Source organism: Lathamus discolor, chromosome 4 (genome assembly GCF_037157495.1).
Source record: "Lathamus discolor isolate bLatDis1 chromosome 4, bLatDis1.hap1, whole genome shotgun sequence".
NCBI classification, from domain to species: domain Eukaryota; kingdom Metazoa; phylum Chordata; class Aves; order Psittaciformes; family Psittacidae; genus Lathamus; species Lathamus discolor.
This window is the reverse complement of record NC_088887.1, coordinates 126,625,635-126,642,290: the sequence shown is the minus strand read 5'-3', so window position 1 is coordinate 126,642,290 and position 16,656 is coordinate 126,625,635. Positions and strand designations below refer to the sequence as shown.

Genomic DNA, 16,656 nt, shown 5'->3' with positions numbered 1-16,656 from the left:
TCCCTCAGCCTCTCCTCATAAGGGAGATGTTCCACTCCCTTAATCATCTTTGTGGCTCTGCGCTGGACTCCTTCAAGCAATTCCCTGTCCTTCTTGAATTGAGGGGCCCAGAACTGGACACAATATTCCAGATGCGGCCTCACCAAGGCTGAGTAGAGGGGGAGGAGAACCTCTCTTGACCTACTAAATGTGCTGAGGGTGCTCGATACCACTGTCCATGGCACCAACAAAGATGTTGAACAGTGCTGGTCCCAACACTGAACCTTGAGGAACACCACTCATCACTGGTCTTCACTTGGACATCGAGCTGTTGACCACAACTCTCTCAGAGCAATCATCCACCCAATTCTTTATCCACACCGTGGTCCATCCATCAAATCCTTGTCTCTCCCAGTTTAGAGCCAAGCATTCCTAACAAGAGGCAAGAGAGCTAGAGGCAAGATTCTAGCAGATCATGAGTTGAGAGTGAGTGGTGTCCATCCCTGCTGACTCAGTGCACAGTGGGATACTGCTGCTTCCTTGAGGTAGTAATTTCTCACATGGAGTCATGGCCCTTAAAGTATTTGCTCCTTATGGCAGGAGGAAATGCAGCAGTGTGAGGGGTAGAAGACATTTGTTCCTGGGCATCCTGACACAGCAAACACATGCACTCACATGTGTATGTACATAATCCCACGTGGTTTTTGCCTATGTAGTTACACAAACAGTTTGTGCGCACAATTGTATCAGTTGCTAAAACAGGCTTAGAAATGAGTTTGCACGTTGTAGCCAGGACTAAAAGGTCTGTTATTAAAATGTCTCTTGACTTTGTATATTAAGAGCAACATTATTCCCTACATAATGGAATAATGAGAAGTGTTAACTCAGTGCTGTGTTTCGGTGCATTAGTGAGCATGAAAGTGTTTGGTCCCAGGGTCCCCAATTATCCTGCCACAACAGAGAGGCTGGTTTGTAATTAAGGCTTGGATCCCAAGCTGGAATTCCTAATGTCTACTGAGACTGCAGGGAGTGAACTTGAGAGCAGTGGCCTGGCTGAGGGGAATGATTTACAGATCCCAGCCTGGTTTGGGTTGAAGGGACCTTAAAGCTCCTCCAGCTCCAACCCCTGCCACAGGCAGGGACCCCTTCCACTGGAGCAGCTTGCTCCAAGCCCCTGTGTCCAACCTGGCCTTGAGCACTGCCAGGGATGGGGCAGCCACAGCTTCTCTGGGCACCCTGTGCCAGCGCCTCAGCACCCTCCCAGGGAAGAGCTTCTGCCTAAGAGCTCAGCTCAGTCTCCCCTCGGGCAGGTTCAAGGCATTCCCCTTGGCCTGGCCCTACAGGCCCTTGTCCCAAGCCCCTCTCCAGGTTTCCTGCAGCCCCTTTAGGCACTGGAGGTGCTCTCAGGTCTCCCCTTCAGGAGCCTTCTCTTGTCCAGGCTGCCCCAGCCCAGCTCTCTCAGCCTGGCTCCAGAGCAAAGGGGAAGAGAGGACAGATCTTGTATTCCTGTGCCTGTGGCCCATTGTGGCAGAAGATGCTGTTATTTACGGGCTTTGGAAAGCCACCACAGCCTCCATCAAGAGGGATGAGAGCTCCATTTAATCCATGATGAAGGAACAAACTTTGCCTTTCTATGTTTTATGCTGAAGCCATTGGGGGATTTTCCTAATGAGATTGTGAAAGCATAAAGCCATTTCTGTAGCTGTATCCTCACTTGTACACTCTCTAGAGACAACTCTTGGTTGGGTAATGGAGGTCTAGACAAATCATGCCTCTGAATTTAATTGCCAGGTTACATGCTGCAAGACTTGCTGCTGTGAGAAAATAGGGTAGGTAATGCAGCTCCAAGCGAAACAGGGTGGTGGTGGGAAGCTGGATGCTAATTCCTGCTATTAAATGGAAGGTTTGGTGTTGAGAGACATAAAGCTTGTTCTTTGTTAACATTAAGAAATAGGAGTATCTAAACCCTGTATCATATTTCAAGTGGGTACTTGATATAATGTGAAATCTTGTCAGAATGGGACGAGGACAGGTTTTAAGTGACCTCATTCTCTGTGAACAATATTGAACCACAAAGACACGGGGGGTGATTGAATAAGAGCTAAAAATGGATTTTTCTGCTCAGTCTTGATCCCGTGTTGCAGGCAGGGATTGGGATTTGCAGGAACTTCAAAGCTCTCCTGTGCTGCAGAGCATTTGGAACTCTCGCTTCCAATTAGTTTCATAAGCAACTGTTGAAACAGGTCCCAAAGGAGATGACTTTTAATACCATTATTTCCTAGTTCTGTTTCTTTGCAGCTTCTCTATTTGGTCTGAGTTTATGTTACTAACTTGTCATGAATTCTTCCCTAGTGAAATGGGAACAACTCCATCACTCTGCTGTGGTGAGACCCCACTTGCAGCACTGGGTGCATTTCTGGTGTCCTCAGCATTAGAAGGACATGGAGCTGTTGGAGCAAGTCCAGAGGAGGCCATGAGCACGATCAGGGGCTGGAGCAGCTCCTGTATGGAGCCAGGCTGAGAACATTGGGGCTGTTGAGCCTGGAGCAGAGAAGCGGCGTGGAGACCTCAGAGCAGCTTCCAGTGTGTGAAGGGGGCTACAAGGATGCTGGGGAGGGACTCTTCATCAGGGACTGCAGTGATAGGACGAGGGGTGATGGGTTCAGACTGAAACAGGGGAAGTTTAGATTGGAGATAAGGCAGAAGCTCTTCCCTGTGAGGGTGCTGAGGCGCTGGCCCAGGGTGCCCAGAGAAGCTGTGGCTGCCCCATCCCTGGCAGTGCTCAAGGCCAGGCTGGACACAGGGGCTTGGAGCAAGCTGCTCCAGTGGAAGGGGTCCCTGCCCGTGGCAGGGGTTGGAGCTGGATGAGCTTTAAGGTCCCTTCAGCCCAAACCAGTCTGGGATTCTATACATAACCTTCCCATAACCTGTATAAAATTTCTCTTTAATAAGCTGAAGGCAAATTTGACCTTCCCCATACTGATATCTTCTATCCACATTGATTCTGAGGCTGCAGGGCAATTACCATCTGAGTTAATTTTCACACAGGAGTTTGAATTCAAAATGAAAACTCCTGTGTTTAATTCATCAAATTATTATAATCAAGTTTAAAATGATCAGATTATTTTAGATACCAATTCCAGCTTTTGACTACATCTAATGGAGCACACTGATGTAAAAATTAACATTACCTTATGCCAGATAGGGAATACTAATGTCAAGGTGAGTCTTAGACTGGTTGTCAAGTCATTGACTTGTCCATCAGGGGATAGGTTGAGATTTAGCATTGACTTTAGCAGCTTTGATACTGAGTCCAAAACTGCTGATGCAACGCTGTTCCCAGCACAAAATCCTTCTGCTGGATCTAAATCCCATGCTCTGGGTTAATGGTAGGGAATGACACAAGCTAACACAGAAAGAGACTTGGGATGAAGCTGAGCCCTCCATCCTCCATTGTTGGCTTCTTTGCATTTCCACCCCCTTCTCATTGAGGTTTTGGTTTCTGTGCAGTGTCTGCTGTAGACTTTGATGTTACCAATGCCAGAGTGAGCTCTGCTTTAACTAATCATTAGAATCATAGAATAGTTAGGGTTGGAAAGGACCTCAAGATCATCCAGGGACATGCCTCACGTCTGGCCCACCAGACTTCCTGGCTTTCTTTCCATGTTATCTTTCAGCTCAGAGATGTGAATTCCAGCCTCACTTGTGTGCAGGCAAGATCTGGAGATGCCACTGGGAGCACACTTGCCTTCACAGCCCTAGGGCGGCTGCCAGGCAGGGTTAGCAGGAGCAGAGGCAGCCCAGGGATGCCATGGGACACCAGGCAGTCCCGTGGCCTCAGTCCAGTTGTGGTGAGACGTGGTGGAATGATGTCATCTCATAGTTTTCATGTAAGCATGGAATGGTTTGGGATGAAGGGACCTTAAAGCTCCTCCAGCTCCACCTCCCTGCCACGGGCAGGGACCCCTTCCACTGGAGCAGCTTGCTCCAAGCCCCTGTGTCCAACCTGGCCTTGAGCATTGCCAGGGAGGGATCAGTTCTTCCCTGTGAGGGTGCTGAGGCGCTGGCACAGGGTGCCCAGAGAAGCTGTGGCTGCCCCATCCCTGGCAGTGTCAAGGCCAGGTTGGACTCCAGCCCCAGTGTTCTCAGCCTGGCTCCATACAGGAGCTGCTCCAGCCCCTGCTCATCCTTGTGGCCTCCTCTGGACTTGCTCCAGCATCTCCATGACCTTATTTTGAGGACCCCAGAACTGCACGCAGTGCTGCAAGTGGGGTCTCACCAGAGCAAAGGGGCAGTTTAGGTGCTGCTGAAACCTGGTCATGGCAGGCTCTCAGTTTATGCCTTCTCTGGCATTTCTTTACCCCAACAACTGAGCTGAGGCGCTGCTGGGATGAGCTTCATCTCTTGGAGTTGCCCACTCTCAGAGCAGGTTGTAGCATACAGCTGCTGGGTACTGCTGGACCTCTTACCGAGTCCTACACACTCCCTGTTCTTCCTTGCTTTGCGGGGAGGGGATGTTGAAGGAAAAATGAGTGGATGATATTCCAGAGGACAAATGCTGCTGAAAGTGTTATTCTGGGGTTAAACTGATGCAGTAGAGGGGAAGAACACTGGCTTTTGGATCCTGCACTTTCCAGCAGACTGATTGCCAGGGGAGCCCTAAGACTGAGAAGTAGATAACTTGCTTCATTTAATGCAGAGACTCCTAGACTGATTCATTTCATTTGTCAGCCCTGAATAAGCTTTACAGGCCCTTAAGATTCATGCCTTCGCTCAGCAGTCTGTATTGCAGGGAATCTCATTGTTAGGCTCTGCACTGCATGCCCAGAATGTGTCAGCCTTCATTTTGCTGTCCTGGAGAGAGGAGGGAGAGCCCTGAAGACCTCCTTAGAGCAGTACCAGGCACACTCCACGCTGGCTCTCCAAGAGCCACAGGCTGAATATGGGATTTGGCAGCCAGACTTTCTCACGGCAGTAGCTAAAGGCCTCTGGAGTAACCCTGTTCTTACAGAGCTGGCTGCATCCCCCTGCTTGGCTCCTTCTCCTCTTGTGCTTTGATTCCTGTCTATCTGATGGGCAGGAATTGCTCCGAGTTGCACTGCTCCCCTCGGAGAATAGGAATTAGGGGAAGGGTTTTGTTTGCTTTGCAATAGGGAGCAGGTTCCTTGCCTGGCTTTTCCACGTGGACAGTGATCCTCCTGTCCTTTCCCTATTGCTGCAGGAGTGGTACAGTGAGGACTGGGTTATGCCTCCGATTGTTTGTGACACTGATCTGGTGGGGATTTAGTAGCTGGAGGAGGAGGAAAGGCACAGGCTGCAAATGAGTGAAATCCAGTGGTGAGGGATGAGGGTTTGTCTTTGTTTATCAGGGTTTCATCAGGAAGGAGATTCAGGATTCAGTGCTGAAAGAGACTTTGTGTGGCTCTTATTCACTCACACGGCTGCGTTTTGTCCCTGCCTGTGTCAGGGGGTTGATCTTTAAGGTCGCTTCCAAACTGGTCTGGGATTCTGGGATTTAACAGCTGCCTTGGGAAATGCAAGTCCTGAATGCTCAGCAGTACACATGTTTTTAGACATACACACACACATGCACTCAGACATGGAATCCTGGAATGTTTTGTGTTGGAAGAGACCTTAAAGCTCGTCCTGTTCCAACTGGATCCTGAATCTCCTTCCTGATCAAACAGGGCAGGGACCCCTTCCACTGGAGCAGCTTGCTCCAAGCCCCTGTGTCCAACCTGGCCTTGAGCACTGCCAGGGATGGGGCAGCCACAGCTGCTCTGGGCACCCTGTGCCAGCACCTCAGCACCCTCCCAGGGAAGAGCTTCTGCCTAAGAGCTCAGCTCAGTCTCCCCTTGGGCAGGTTCAAGCCATTCCCCTTGGCCTGTCCCTGCAGGCTCCTGTCCAAAGCCCCTCTCCAGGTTCCCTGCAGCCCCTTTAGGCACTGGAGCTGCTCTCAGGTCTCCCCTTCAGGAGCCTTCTTTTCCCCAGGCTGCCCCAGCCCAGCTCTCTCAGCCTGGCTCCAGAGCAGAGCTGCTCCAGCCCTCGCAGCAGCTCCATGGCCTCCTCTGGCCTCTCTCCAGCAGCTCCACGTCCCTCTTGTGCTGCTTGCCCCGGAGCTGGATCAGAGCTGCAGGGGGCGTCTCCCCAGAGCTCAGCAGAGGGGCAGGATCCCCTCCCTGAGCTGCTGCTCACGCTCTGGGGGGGGCCTCCCCAGAGCGCAGCAGAAGGTGAGAAGACACCTTTTTAAGGCACCTATATATATGTATATACATTATATTAGTGATGTGTATATATATCTGCAACCTCCTGCCACATTTGTGGTGAGCTAAGCCTGCTGGCTGGGGTGCTGCAGGCACTGCGCAGCACTGAGTCCCTGTGTTGAAGGCTCCTTTCTAAGCATCATGAAGTTTCCCTAATTGGATTTGTGCACATATGTTGTGACTGATAAGCAGAAGGTTAATAAGGAAGAAAGTTGATTTTCTTAGTAGCTAAATTCCTTTTTTTAGTCAAATCATTTAGAGGAGAAATACTGCTAAAAGCATTGAGGAGAGATACTGCTAAAAGCAGGATTTTATGCCTGGGCTTACTGAAAAGGAAGGATTATGGTATTTTCAACACTTAGCCTTTCTGTCAGCAGCTTGGTTTAAATGCAGTAATTCCAGTGGGCTCCCAGCAGCTGATGTTTTTAAGGCTCCCCACCCCTCCCCTCTATAAACTGCATCCCTCACTTTCTACTATTATGCAAGGGGGAAATGCATGGTTAAACTGTCCACAGTTGAAAACCATTTGGTTTTTTTAATGCTTATTCCATGTAGGATCTCCAAATGCATGATGCTAGCAAAGAGCTGTATGAATTGATACTTTTCCATCTTTCTATCAGAGCAAAGATGGCAACCAGCCTAATTTAGGCAAGATCTGGTAGGATTATGCCAAACTGTTGCACATCTAGCCTTAAAAGCGTTTGGGAGGGATTTTTTTTCTCCCCCAAACCTTTTGTGTCACTAACTGGGTCAAAATGATTCTATAAAAGGGTAGTGTATGAGCAGAAAATGCCATGTATTGAAAGGGCAGGGAAGCAAATTTACTCCATCCTCTAACTTATTATTTCTCTATCAGCAGGAAAATGTGTGTTGGAGAGATGAGAGGTTGAACAGATCTTCCCCCCAGAGCTAATAGGGATCGATGTAGTGATGCACCAGAGAGGAGCAGGGTTTACCATACCACCTGTGTATGCGCTGACAATGTATCAGGCCTTCTGAAAGCCTAACTGGTGATGGTATTTGTATATTCTCCAGTGCAGCCTGGTTCTCTGATCCCTTTTTCCTATGTTTTTTTGCCTCCCAGAAGTCACAAAGTTGTTTTTCTTTCATAAAATTGAAATTGAGATCCTGAAATCATCCTGGGAGAGCTCACTGGATACTGAACACTGGGAGAGCAAAAGTAGTTCTAGGGACAAAGCTCAGTAAAGAAGGAGAGTCAGAACCTTCTGTTCCCAGATGTGATCGAGTCAGGATTTATATTGAAGACTGTTAAAGGCAATGAAAACATCAAGACTGCAAAGACCTTGTGGATTCAAATCACAGAATTCCAGAGTGGTTTGGGTTGGAAGGGACCTTAAAGCTCACCCAGTTCCAATCTTCTGCCTAAGAGCTCAGCTCAGTCTCCCCTCGGGCAGGTTCAAGCCATTCCCCTTGGCCTGGCCCTACAGGCCTTTGTCCAAAGCCCATCTCCAGGTTTCTCGTACCCGCTTTAGGCACTGGAACACTGGATGAAGATGCTGAATGCATGGAAACATCTAGTGTTCTGGATTACATGCAGACAGGAAATACATGGTAGTGACAATGTCTGTGATGGTGTAAAAATATGAATGCAGTGTATGTCAGATGTTCATGTCTGGGTGTGGATCAAACTCTACTAGGGTTGTTCTTCAAAGGTAAGGAACAATTAGGTGGTCAGTTGAATACCCTGGTGAATAGTAAAGGCACAATGCGTCTTTCCATCTGTCGCATCCATTCAGTCCTTCCATTTTTGCTGAGACACGTGAAAAGGAGAAGAAATCTGTGTGGTTCTTAGCAAGTAGCATGGCAGGGTGTCAGAGAAGTCACTCAGCTGAAGGACATCCCTTAACTGGGCTGTTCTGTGCAGGAGGAGGCAGGCCCTTGTGGGCTCAGGAGAGCCAAGTGAATGCTCACACATTCACAGTGGGTACATCTGTAGGCTGTCACCCAGAGAGCTGGGGAAAAGCCACATGATGGGAACCAGGAGTCTGAGCCTTGGGGCTAAGGTAGGAAATGCAGTCTGTGAAGAGATGTTGGAGCTGAGGTCTTGCTGGGAAACTGGAGACAGTGTTCGAGTGAGAGGTGGAACAACTGCTTTGGGATTGCAGGCTCCTGTTCTGAGCAGGATCATGATGATGGAGCAGGTACCAAAAGTCAAGGACACTCAGAAAAGGACTGGGAGCTTCCTGAAAGGAAGATCCTTTCTCTGGTTCACAGGGAGCCTGAGCCGTAGATATGTGAAGCCTGGAAGAAGATGCTTGGGGGATGTCATTACACACATCCCCTTTTCTAAAGGGTAGGTGTCAGGATGATGGAGCTAGGCTTTTTTCAGTGATATCCAGTGATAGGACAAGGGGCAATGGGTGTAAACTGGAACATAGGAAGTTCCACGTTAACATCAGGAAGAACTTCTTTACTGTAAGAGTGACAGAGCACTGGAACAGGTTGCCCAGGGGGGTTGTGGAGTCTCCTACACTGGAGATAACCAAGGCCCGCCTGGACAAGTTCCTGTGTGATGTACTGTAGGTTACCCTGCTCTTGCAGGGGGGTTGGACTAGATGATCTTTTTAGGTCCCTTCCAACCCTTGGGATTCTGTGATTCTGTGTGATTCTGTGTTGCTCAGTAACCAAGAGTCGAGCATCCCCCACCTGGATGAACAGTGGTGCATAATCGGTTGAGGATATTTTCAGTATCTATCACTTATTGAGCAGACTAGGAGGGATTTTAGCCCTACTTGGTATTTATTCAAGGCTCATGTCCCAACTCTGCTACAGGTGGTGATCCAGCTCATCTTCATAGGTTCACCTTCCTCTGTTCTCAGGGTGAAAATAAAGCTATCAGGTAAAGGAGACATTACTGCTGTTAAGAAAAAGCTGCTTCCCTGCCTGCACCTTCATCTCTGGAGAAGCATTAAGGTGTACAGAGCAGACTTGAGTGCTCCATCCCTGGCAGTGTTCAAGACCAGGTTGGATGAAGCCTTGGGTGGGATGGTTTAGTGTGAGGTGTCCCTGCCCATGGCAAGGGGGTTGGAACTAGATGATCTTGAGGTCCTTTCCAACCCTAACTATTCTATGATTCTATGATTCTATGTGCCGCCTGGGTCAATGCTGGTCTTAACACAGCTCCTGGGTGCTGTGTTTGATTTGGTGTGTCCATGCTCCTGTGTAACTAATACCCTATGGAGGTGTGAAGGTCGAGTTCCCACCTGATACTGGGGAGGTTTTGGGGTCTGTGCACATATGTGAGGTGGAAATGCTGCATTCCAAACAGAGGATATTAGCAGAGAAGGTGGTAGAAGGTTTGCTGCTCGTATCCAGGCACATTTGATCTCTTCGCTCCCAACAAAACCATGGTTTGCCATTTCCTGAGAATAAAGGTTATATTTGGTGTCAGGCTTTTGGTGTCAATAGTCCCGGAGGATGTATTGAATCATTGTTTGAACTGTATCAACTGGGTGCACTCTTTCAAGTGGGATTGTTTTGATCTGTTCCCTGTTTCCTTGCAGCTTTTCCGACGTGTGGCAGCTGCCTTGCCTGGAATGGAAAGCACACAAGACAAAAGTAGAGAAGACAGTATCCTTTACGTGTCTGAGCTGAGCCTCGGTGGTGGCAAAGTGCTGCCAGGCATTACCTGGGCGAGGAAAATGCAGGCTCTGAATAACAAGGATGAAGAAAGAAGGAGTAATATCTCTCCTGCAGCTCTTGGTCAGCTTCTGGGCATCCCAAAATGAGTCTTGAGAGGGGGAAATAGGGACAAGTAACCTTCAAGCTTGAAGTACTGAGGAGGAAAGCTTGGGGCAATAGAAGGCTGGGACTAGGAGTGGTAAGGAGGGAGGGCTCTACTGTGAAGTAGGGATGCTCGGGGCTATGAACTGAGGCCATAAACATAAAGACAACTGAATGAAAGCTGAAGGAGAACAACAGGAAGGTGCAGAAAGATGCAGTCAAACACATCCAGAAGGATTCTTTGTGTGGTGTTGGAGCTAGTTGGATGCAGAGAGGGAGGGGGAGACTGGGGTGGGAGAAAACAGTGGCAAAGATGCCTGGAAAAAACCCACTGTGGCTCTTGCAGATCTGCGTTGCAGAATCCTGCAATGAGCCAGGTTGGAAGGGACCTCTGTAGTTCCCTTCTCCAACCCTCCTAGACCTGCTCTAGTGGAAGGTGTCCCTGCCTGTGGCAGGGATTGAAACTGGATGAGCTTCAAGGTCCCTTCAGCCCAAACCAGTCTGGGATTCTATGATTCTGTGCTAGAGCTGGGTGAGCTTTTTTTAGACACTGAACTTCTTCAGGGCTCTCAGTTTATTTGCAGCAGGGATCACGTAGCTGCCAGCTGGGAAAGGGAGGAGAAATGGTGCTTTGGAGAACGGCTGCAGCAGGAGCTGTAGGAGGAGGACGAGCCTGGTGCTAGAACTACATCTCCTGTAGAGCATCTGACCACACAGAGGAAAGGAGCATTTGGGAAGCTGTGGATTGCAACTAAAGCACAAGCTTTGTGCATTATGGACTTGATTGAGCCAAAACGTTCCCTTATGCAGGTCACCAAAAGGTTAATGAACAACAATCTTTATTAATGAGGATGGTGTCAGAATGCACCAGCACTGGGCCATGCAGTTTACATATCAGGGCCTTTGATCACCGGTCTCTAAATGGGACTGCAACAAGGGCACTTTGTGTTTGACTCCCTGCAGACTGCAGATAGCAGGAATTCAATAGGATTGTCTCCCAGGCAGCTGTGCAGGATTAATGGGGGGGATTTTCCATAGGCTTCTTTGCACAACACTGAGGGTTCAAGGATCTTGAACTGTTCGTGCACAGTGATGAAGCTGGTGAGGCTCATTTTGAGCATCTCTTGACTTAAATAATAGATTGAGGTTTAGATCAGCAAACGGGCCAAATATTCGAGATGAATTATTGGTCTTTTGTTTCCCTTTTTGTGTTTATTCCCTCCTAACTTCCATAGAAGCACCTTCAACCCCTAAAGACATAATTTGGAAGTATCAGCTGCATGATACTTTTGCCTCTGTGTTAATTGATAAGAGAAAGGCTTGAGGCTTGTGCTAAAACCATGAGTCAGGTTTGGGGATTAGAGTTCCAAGCTCCTCCTATGAAAGGCTATGGAAGTCCTGGAACTGTAGGGCATGCACTGGGAATTCGAGTGCCAAAGGGAGCTTATCAGCAGCCTTGCATTAAAGCTGCTTGTGGACATGGAGTGAGAGGGATGTGCTTGCCAGTTGGATGTGAAGTAGAGAGGAGCAGGAGTTTGTCCTTCCCTGGGTTCCTCTGGGCTCCTGCTGTCTCCAGGGCTTCCATTGTTCTTCATTGTTCAGGTAGATCCCTTCATGGGTGCCTTCCAGCTGTGGGTGCTGCTGGCTGTGCTGGCAGGCTGAATGGAGCATTGATGTGAAACTGGGGGCTCCCAAGCTGTTACTGGTTCCCTCTGAAAATGGTGATTAGACACCTGTATGGAACAAGAGGAGATCACTGGTGGTCACTGGGGAAGAGCAGACTCTGGTTAGAGACAGAATCCCAGACTGGTTTGGGTTGAAGGGACCTTAAAGCTCCTCCAGCCCCAACCCCTGCCACGGGCAGGGACCCCTTCCACTGGCGCAGCTTGCTCCAAGCCCCTGTGTCCAACCTGGCCTTGAGCACTGCCAGGGATGGGGCAGCCACAGCTTCTCTGGGCACCCTGTGCCAGCGCCTCAGCACCCTCACAGGGAAGAGCTTCTGCCTAAGAGCTCAGCTCAGTCTCCCCTCGGGCAGGTTCAAGCCATTCCCCTTGGCCTGGCCCTACAGGCCCTTGTCCCAAGCCCCTCTCCAGATCTCCCCTCCACATTTGGGGTCTGACATTGTTTCTGCTTCTTACTTAAGAACATGTCAAGGCAAAAGGGGCATCTGAGCCACCTGTACCTTTACTTCAGCTCGAAGCTGGTCTTTTTAAGAGCCTCTTAAAACCCTGTGCAGGTATATGAATGCTTGCAAAGTGTTTTCACAAAGAAGTGATGAATGCCCCATCCCTGGCAGTGCTCGAGGCCAGGTTGGACACAGGGGCTTGGAGCAAGCTGCTCCAGTGGAAGGGGTCCCTGCCCATGGCAGGGGTTGGAGCTGGAGGAGCTTTAAGCTTCGTTCAACCCAAACCAGTCTGTGACTGATTTCAGTGGGAAATACAAACTGAACATTCCCATCCTATAGGGATGCTGGGGAGGGACTCTTCATCAGGAACTGTAGTGACAGGACAAGGGGTAATGGGTTAAAACTTAAACAGGGGCAGTTTAGATTGGAGATAAGGAGGAAATTCTTTCCTGTAAGGGTGCTGAGGCACTGGAATGGGTTGCCCAGGGAGGCTGTGAGTGCCCCATCCCTGGTAGTGTTCAGGGCCAGGTTGGACAGAGCCTTGGGTGGGATGGTTTAGTGTGAGGTGTCCGTGCCCATGGCAGGGGGTTGGAACTGGGTGATCTTTAGGTCCTTTCCAACCCAAACTATTCTATGATTCACATCCTGCTCCACCCGAGCTTGGTCAGGAAGTTGTTGGGAATCTGTTTTCCTTAACTTACTTCCTCCAGTGATTGACATAAAACTGGAAAAGCCTCAAGAGCAGCCTGTCAGTGAAGGAGGCTGTTCCTGCTAATACCATGTGGCTTCTTCCTTGCTCCAGAACATCACTGCTTTCCCTCCCTTTACTCTTCATTGACTGCAGTGTGAATATTGGCTTGAACCTTCCCCTTTCAGTAATAACGTATTGCAGTTCATCGTCGCTGGCTGTCTCGTGGAGATGATCTATTAGCTTCACAAGCACACACACACACACACAGAGGAAAATGTCAGTGTCTTCATTATTTATAAGAAAAAAACAAAAAAAGCCAAAATATTCCAGCATATTCTAGTTATAACTTTAAAAAACCCCACAAAAAATAGGTACAATTTCTTAATATTTGTTCCTTTTTTTAATATGTTATGATATTGCACTTTGAAATGATGGCAACTGAGGAAGTTTGGCATTGGACTTAGAGGAGATGTGCGTGCAGAAGAATGTGTGGGAATCTCAAACCCGTTTGGTTTCTCTTTGATAACCTGGCAATGACTTTAGAGAGCAGTCAGGAATGCAAGAGGAGGGTTAAATCCTTATCCTTATAATAATAATAATAATAATAAAAGAATTAAACCCAAGCTCTTAAATCTTTTAAGCGGAGATTGGTTTTCAAACCCCCTCCCAATTGGGAACCAACCTTAAAGGGGGGTTTCAACACCACCAAAGGATTTTTGAGCTCTCGCAGAGGCAACGTTGAACGCAGCTCCAAGAGAGCATCTGCAGAACACACAAAGCATCTTTGGGAACGGGCTCAATGGCTTCTGGAGGTCCTGGGTTGGGTGGGGGGGGAAGGAAAGGGTGGAATGTGCATTAGGAAAACACTTGCAGGAAACAGGGAAATCGTATTTGGAGTGCAGGATGAGTTTAAAGAGCAGTGTGGTTTGCCTTTTGATGTAGGACACCGATGACTTAGTGCTGCCCGAGAGACGGGAACGGAACGGTTCAGGCTGCAGGAGAAAGCGTTGGAGTTCTTTATGCTTTTTCGTTTTAGGGGAAATAGGAAGTGAATTCAGGACTGGCGCTGCCGGGATGGGTGAAACCTTTTCCATTTAGCAGGAATGAGGAAGGAGCAGGCGGATCACCCAGCAGAGAGGCTGCAGTGATAGACCGGTCCCCAGCCGGGACAGAGGGGAGGCAGAAGGGGGGATTACTGCCCCCCTTTCCCATAGGATTATGATAGGTTGGCAGGGGAAGTGGCATTTCCTACAGCTGTGTAGTGGAGAGCTCTTAGATGGAAGGGAAAGGAGTCGAATAGGATGGGAACCAACTGATTATCCAGATTTATGCCTTTAATTTTTTAGCTCTTTTTTTTTTTTACGTTCAGTCTTCCAAGTTTGCTTTAGTTTGGTTCATTAGAGCTGTATAGTTTGGTTCAATACTTCCCCGCTATCATCTTCTATTTCCTTAGGCTTCCAAATAACCCTTTTTGTATCCCTGGGATATTTATTTCTTCGCTTCATTTTATACTCTGGGTTTTTTTTCTGCCTCGTTCCGCCGAGGAATCCGTCTTAGAGCTTTGCTGATGTTTGCGAGATGTAGCTACCCCAGAAACACGGAGTCCAACACACACTAGAAGTGCACCCTTGTAATCTTTCCTAGTCATTGTGAAGTTGCTGTGTAAGTTACTAAACCCACAACTGTAAATACATTTGTTCGCCGGGGCCAATCTGGCTGAGTTACAAGTGCAGGATAGGAATTGGTGAGCCTGTGTTGCGATGGAGGCCGGCAATTGCAAGTGAATATTCAGGCTCCTTCTTTGTTCTCTTCTACCCCTTTAACCAGCTTAAAGATAACCAAGTGGGGAAAGAGAGAAGGGAATCGTCCTCACCACCACTGTCACCAGGACACGGGGTAGGAAACGTGGAATTCTTCATTCCTGACGGGAATGTTAGGCTCGTGCCCTGCCCTGGGTTTCTAGCAGCTCTGCACAACAATAACTTAAAAGGCAGAATTGAGATGTAAAGTGCTTTTATAATGCAATATTAAAGGCGAGGTTTCTTTTTTGACGTGGCATGTCTTGAAATAAACATCAATGATCTGTGACAAAGGAGCATTCTTTCTTTGCCAAGAGAACTCCTGGGGGGAAGGAAACCCGGCTGCTTTTCCTGTACTGTGCTGGTCTCAACGGTGCCAAACTGGTTCCTTTCGCTGCTTTTCCACTTTGGTTTCCTTTGGGGGGTTATTTTTCCTTTGGTTCTTCATGCAGCTTCCATTGTTTGGTCCTCATTCCCCACGAGCACATCCTTGGGTTTGGTTCTGATACAACCAAACCCCTCCGTTCGCCATCCTTCCAAGCTTTAAGCACTGGATTTGCAAGGAGCTGGCTTAGCACGTCCCAGTGATGCGCTAAGCTCATGGAGCTGCTTGAGGACTCTGCTGCCTGCGTGGCCAGGAGCAGGTTTGTCCAATGGGCCCGTTCCATCTTCCTCTAAATCAAAAGGCCTCTTGATTCCATGATTCCATGAAGGAGCCGTGGCCACGAGCCCGTGTCCAGCCCAGGAACAAGGACGAGCTGCCGTTGGTCGGCACTTCTCCCCCAGGAGACCCGCAGGTACGTCCACCACCATCCTTGCTGGCAGTGCTTAACGTGACAACAGGCCTCCATCCTCTCCCAATTCCACTTTTCCATTCCAGAGGGAAACCCACCTCCAACGCGAGCACAGGAACAACTCAGCCTGGTTGGTTTTCTCTTGCGCCGTCCGTGTGTCAGGGCTTAGGTTTGGAGTTTGGCTCCATGGACATGGTAGAACCCCGGGAACAGACTTTCCTTGCTGCTGCCTTTGTGAACAGTGAAGGTTTCTGCTCCGTTTCTTTTCTCCTCCCCACGCTGCCTTGCTCCTTGTACAGTCCATGGCGCGGCTATTCCATTCCTCACTCTTTGTCTTGGTAACAAGTAGTTGAAGACATTGTGTAAGGGGAAAACAAGGTTCCTTTTGTTCATGGTGGGATGTCACTGGTACCTCAGCTCTGTTTGATAACTGAAACGACGACACCAACCGAGTTCCTTAGCGCTTGAACTAAATAAATACCTGTCTCGTTGGAAAGCTCTGCCTCTCTTCTCTAAGTCCATCCAAGCTTGGTGGTGGGGCACAGGGCATCAGCTTCCTGCTGCTTGCTCTGCTTTGGGGCTCCGAGTGCTGCAGGAGGTGGCTTTAAGGACAAAGGGAGGGATTTGATGGGGTTGTGTGCTTATTCCAACAGTTCCATGCAGCATCTCTGCCGTTGCTTCTGGCGCCTGATGAGCGGTATCGAGGATGAGGATGGAGAGCTCGCTCCTGAAATCCAGCTGTTTTCCTCCCTTCCCTTTTGCAAAGGTGATGCGGGTGTGCGGTGCAGCCTCACCACTGCCTTGGCTTCTGGAGCAACCCCATCTGCCTTGAGGAGCATCCTCCTTAAGCCTCCATCCCGGTGGAGATGGCAGGGACAGGGAGGTGAGTACCAGGAACAGATACTCTTTGGTGGACTTCTCCAGTGTTTCCTTAAGGGAATGAACTGGGTTTGGTTTGGTGACACCCGCAACTTAACGTCTGTCACTTGCTGAAGCTCTTCTCCTCTTGCAAGGACCATCAAGGCCATGGAGAAGAGAAGGCTCAGGGGGGACCTGATGGCTCCCTACAAGTGCCTGCCAGGAGGATGGAGCCAGGAGGGGCTGGGCTCTGCTCCCAAGGAACAAGGGATGGGACAACAGGGACTGGCCTCAAGCTGCCCCAGGGCAGGTTTAGATGGAGCTGAGGAACAATTCCTGCCCCAGAGGGTGCTCAGGCATTGGAACAGGCTGCCCAGGGCAGGGCTGCAGGCACCGGCCCTGC

At 49.1% G+C, this 16,656-nt stretch overlaps 1 protein-coding gene across 2 annotated transcripts in view; it reads left to right on the top strand.

Annotated features, from left to right (window-relative positions):
• Nucleotides 1–14,894, top strand: part of RAB6A (RAB6A, member RAS oncogene family) — a 58,368-nt gene extending 43,474 nt beyond the window's left edge. For both annotated transcript variants that reach the window (XM_065678936.1, XM_065678935.1), the window contains exons 7-8: nucleotides 9,767–9,833; nucleotides 12,822–14,894. In XM_065678936.1, the coding sequence (XP_065535008.1) occupies nucleotides 9,767–9,833; nucleotides 12,822–12,886 (132 nt within the window). In that variant the 3' untranslated portion in view covers nucleotides 12,887–14,894. The remainder of the gene's footprint in view (nucleotides 1–9,766; nucleotides 9,834–12,821) is intronic.
• The last annotated feature ends 1,762 nt before the right edge of the window (nucleotides 14,895–16,656 follow it).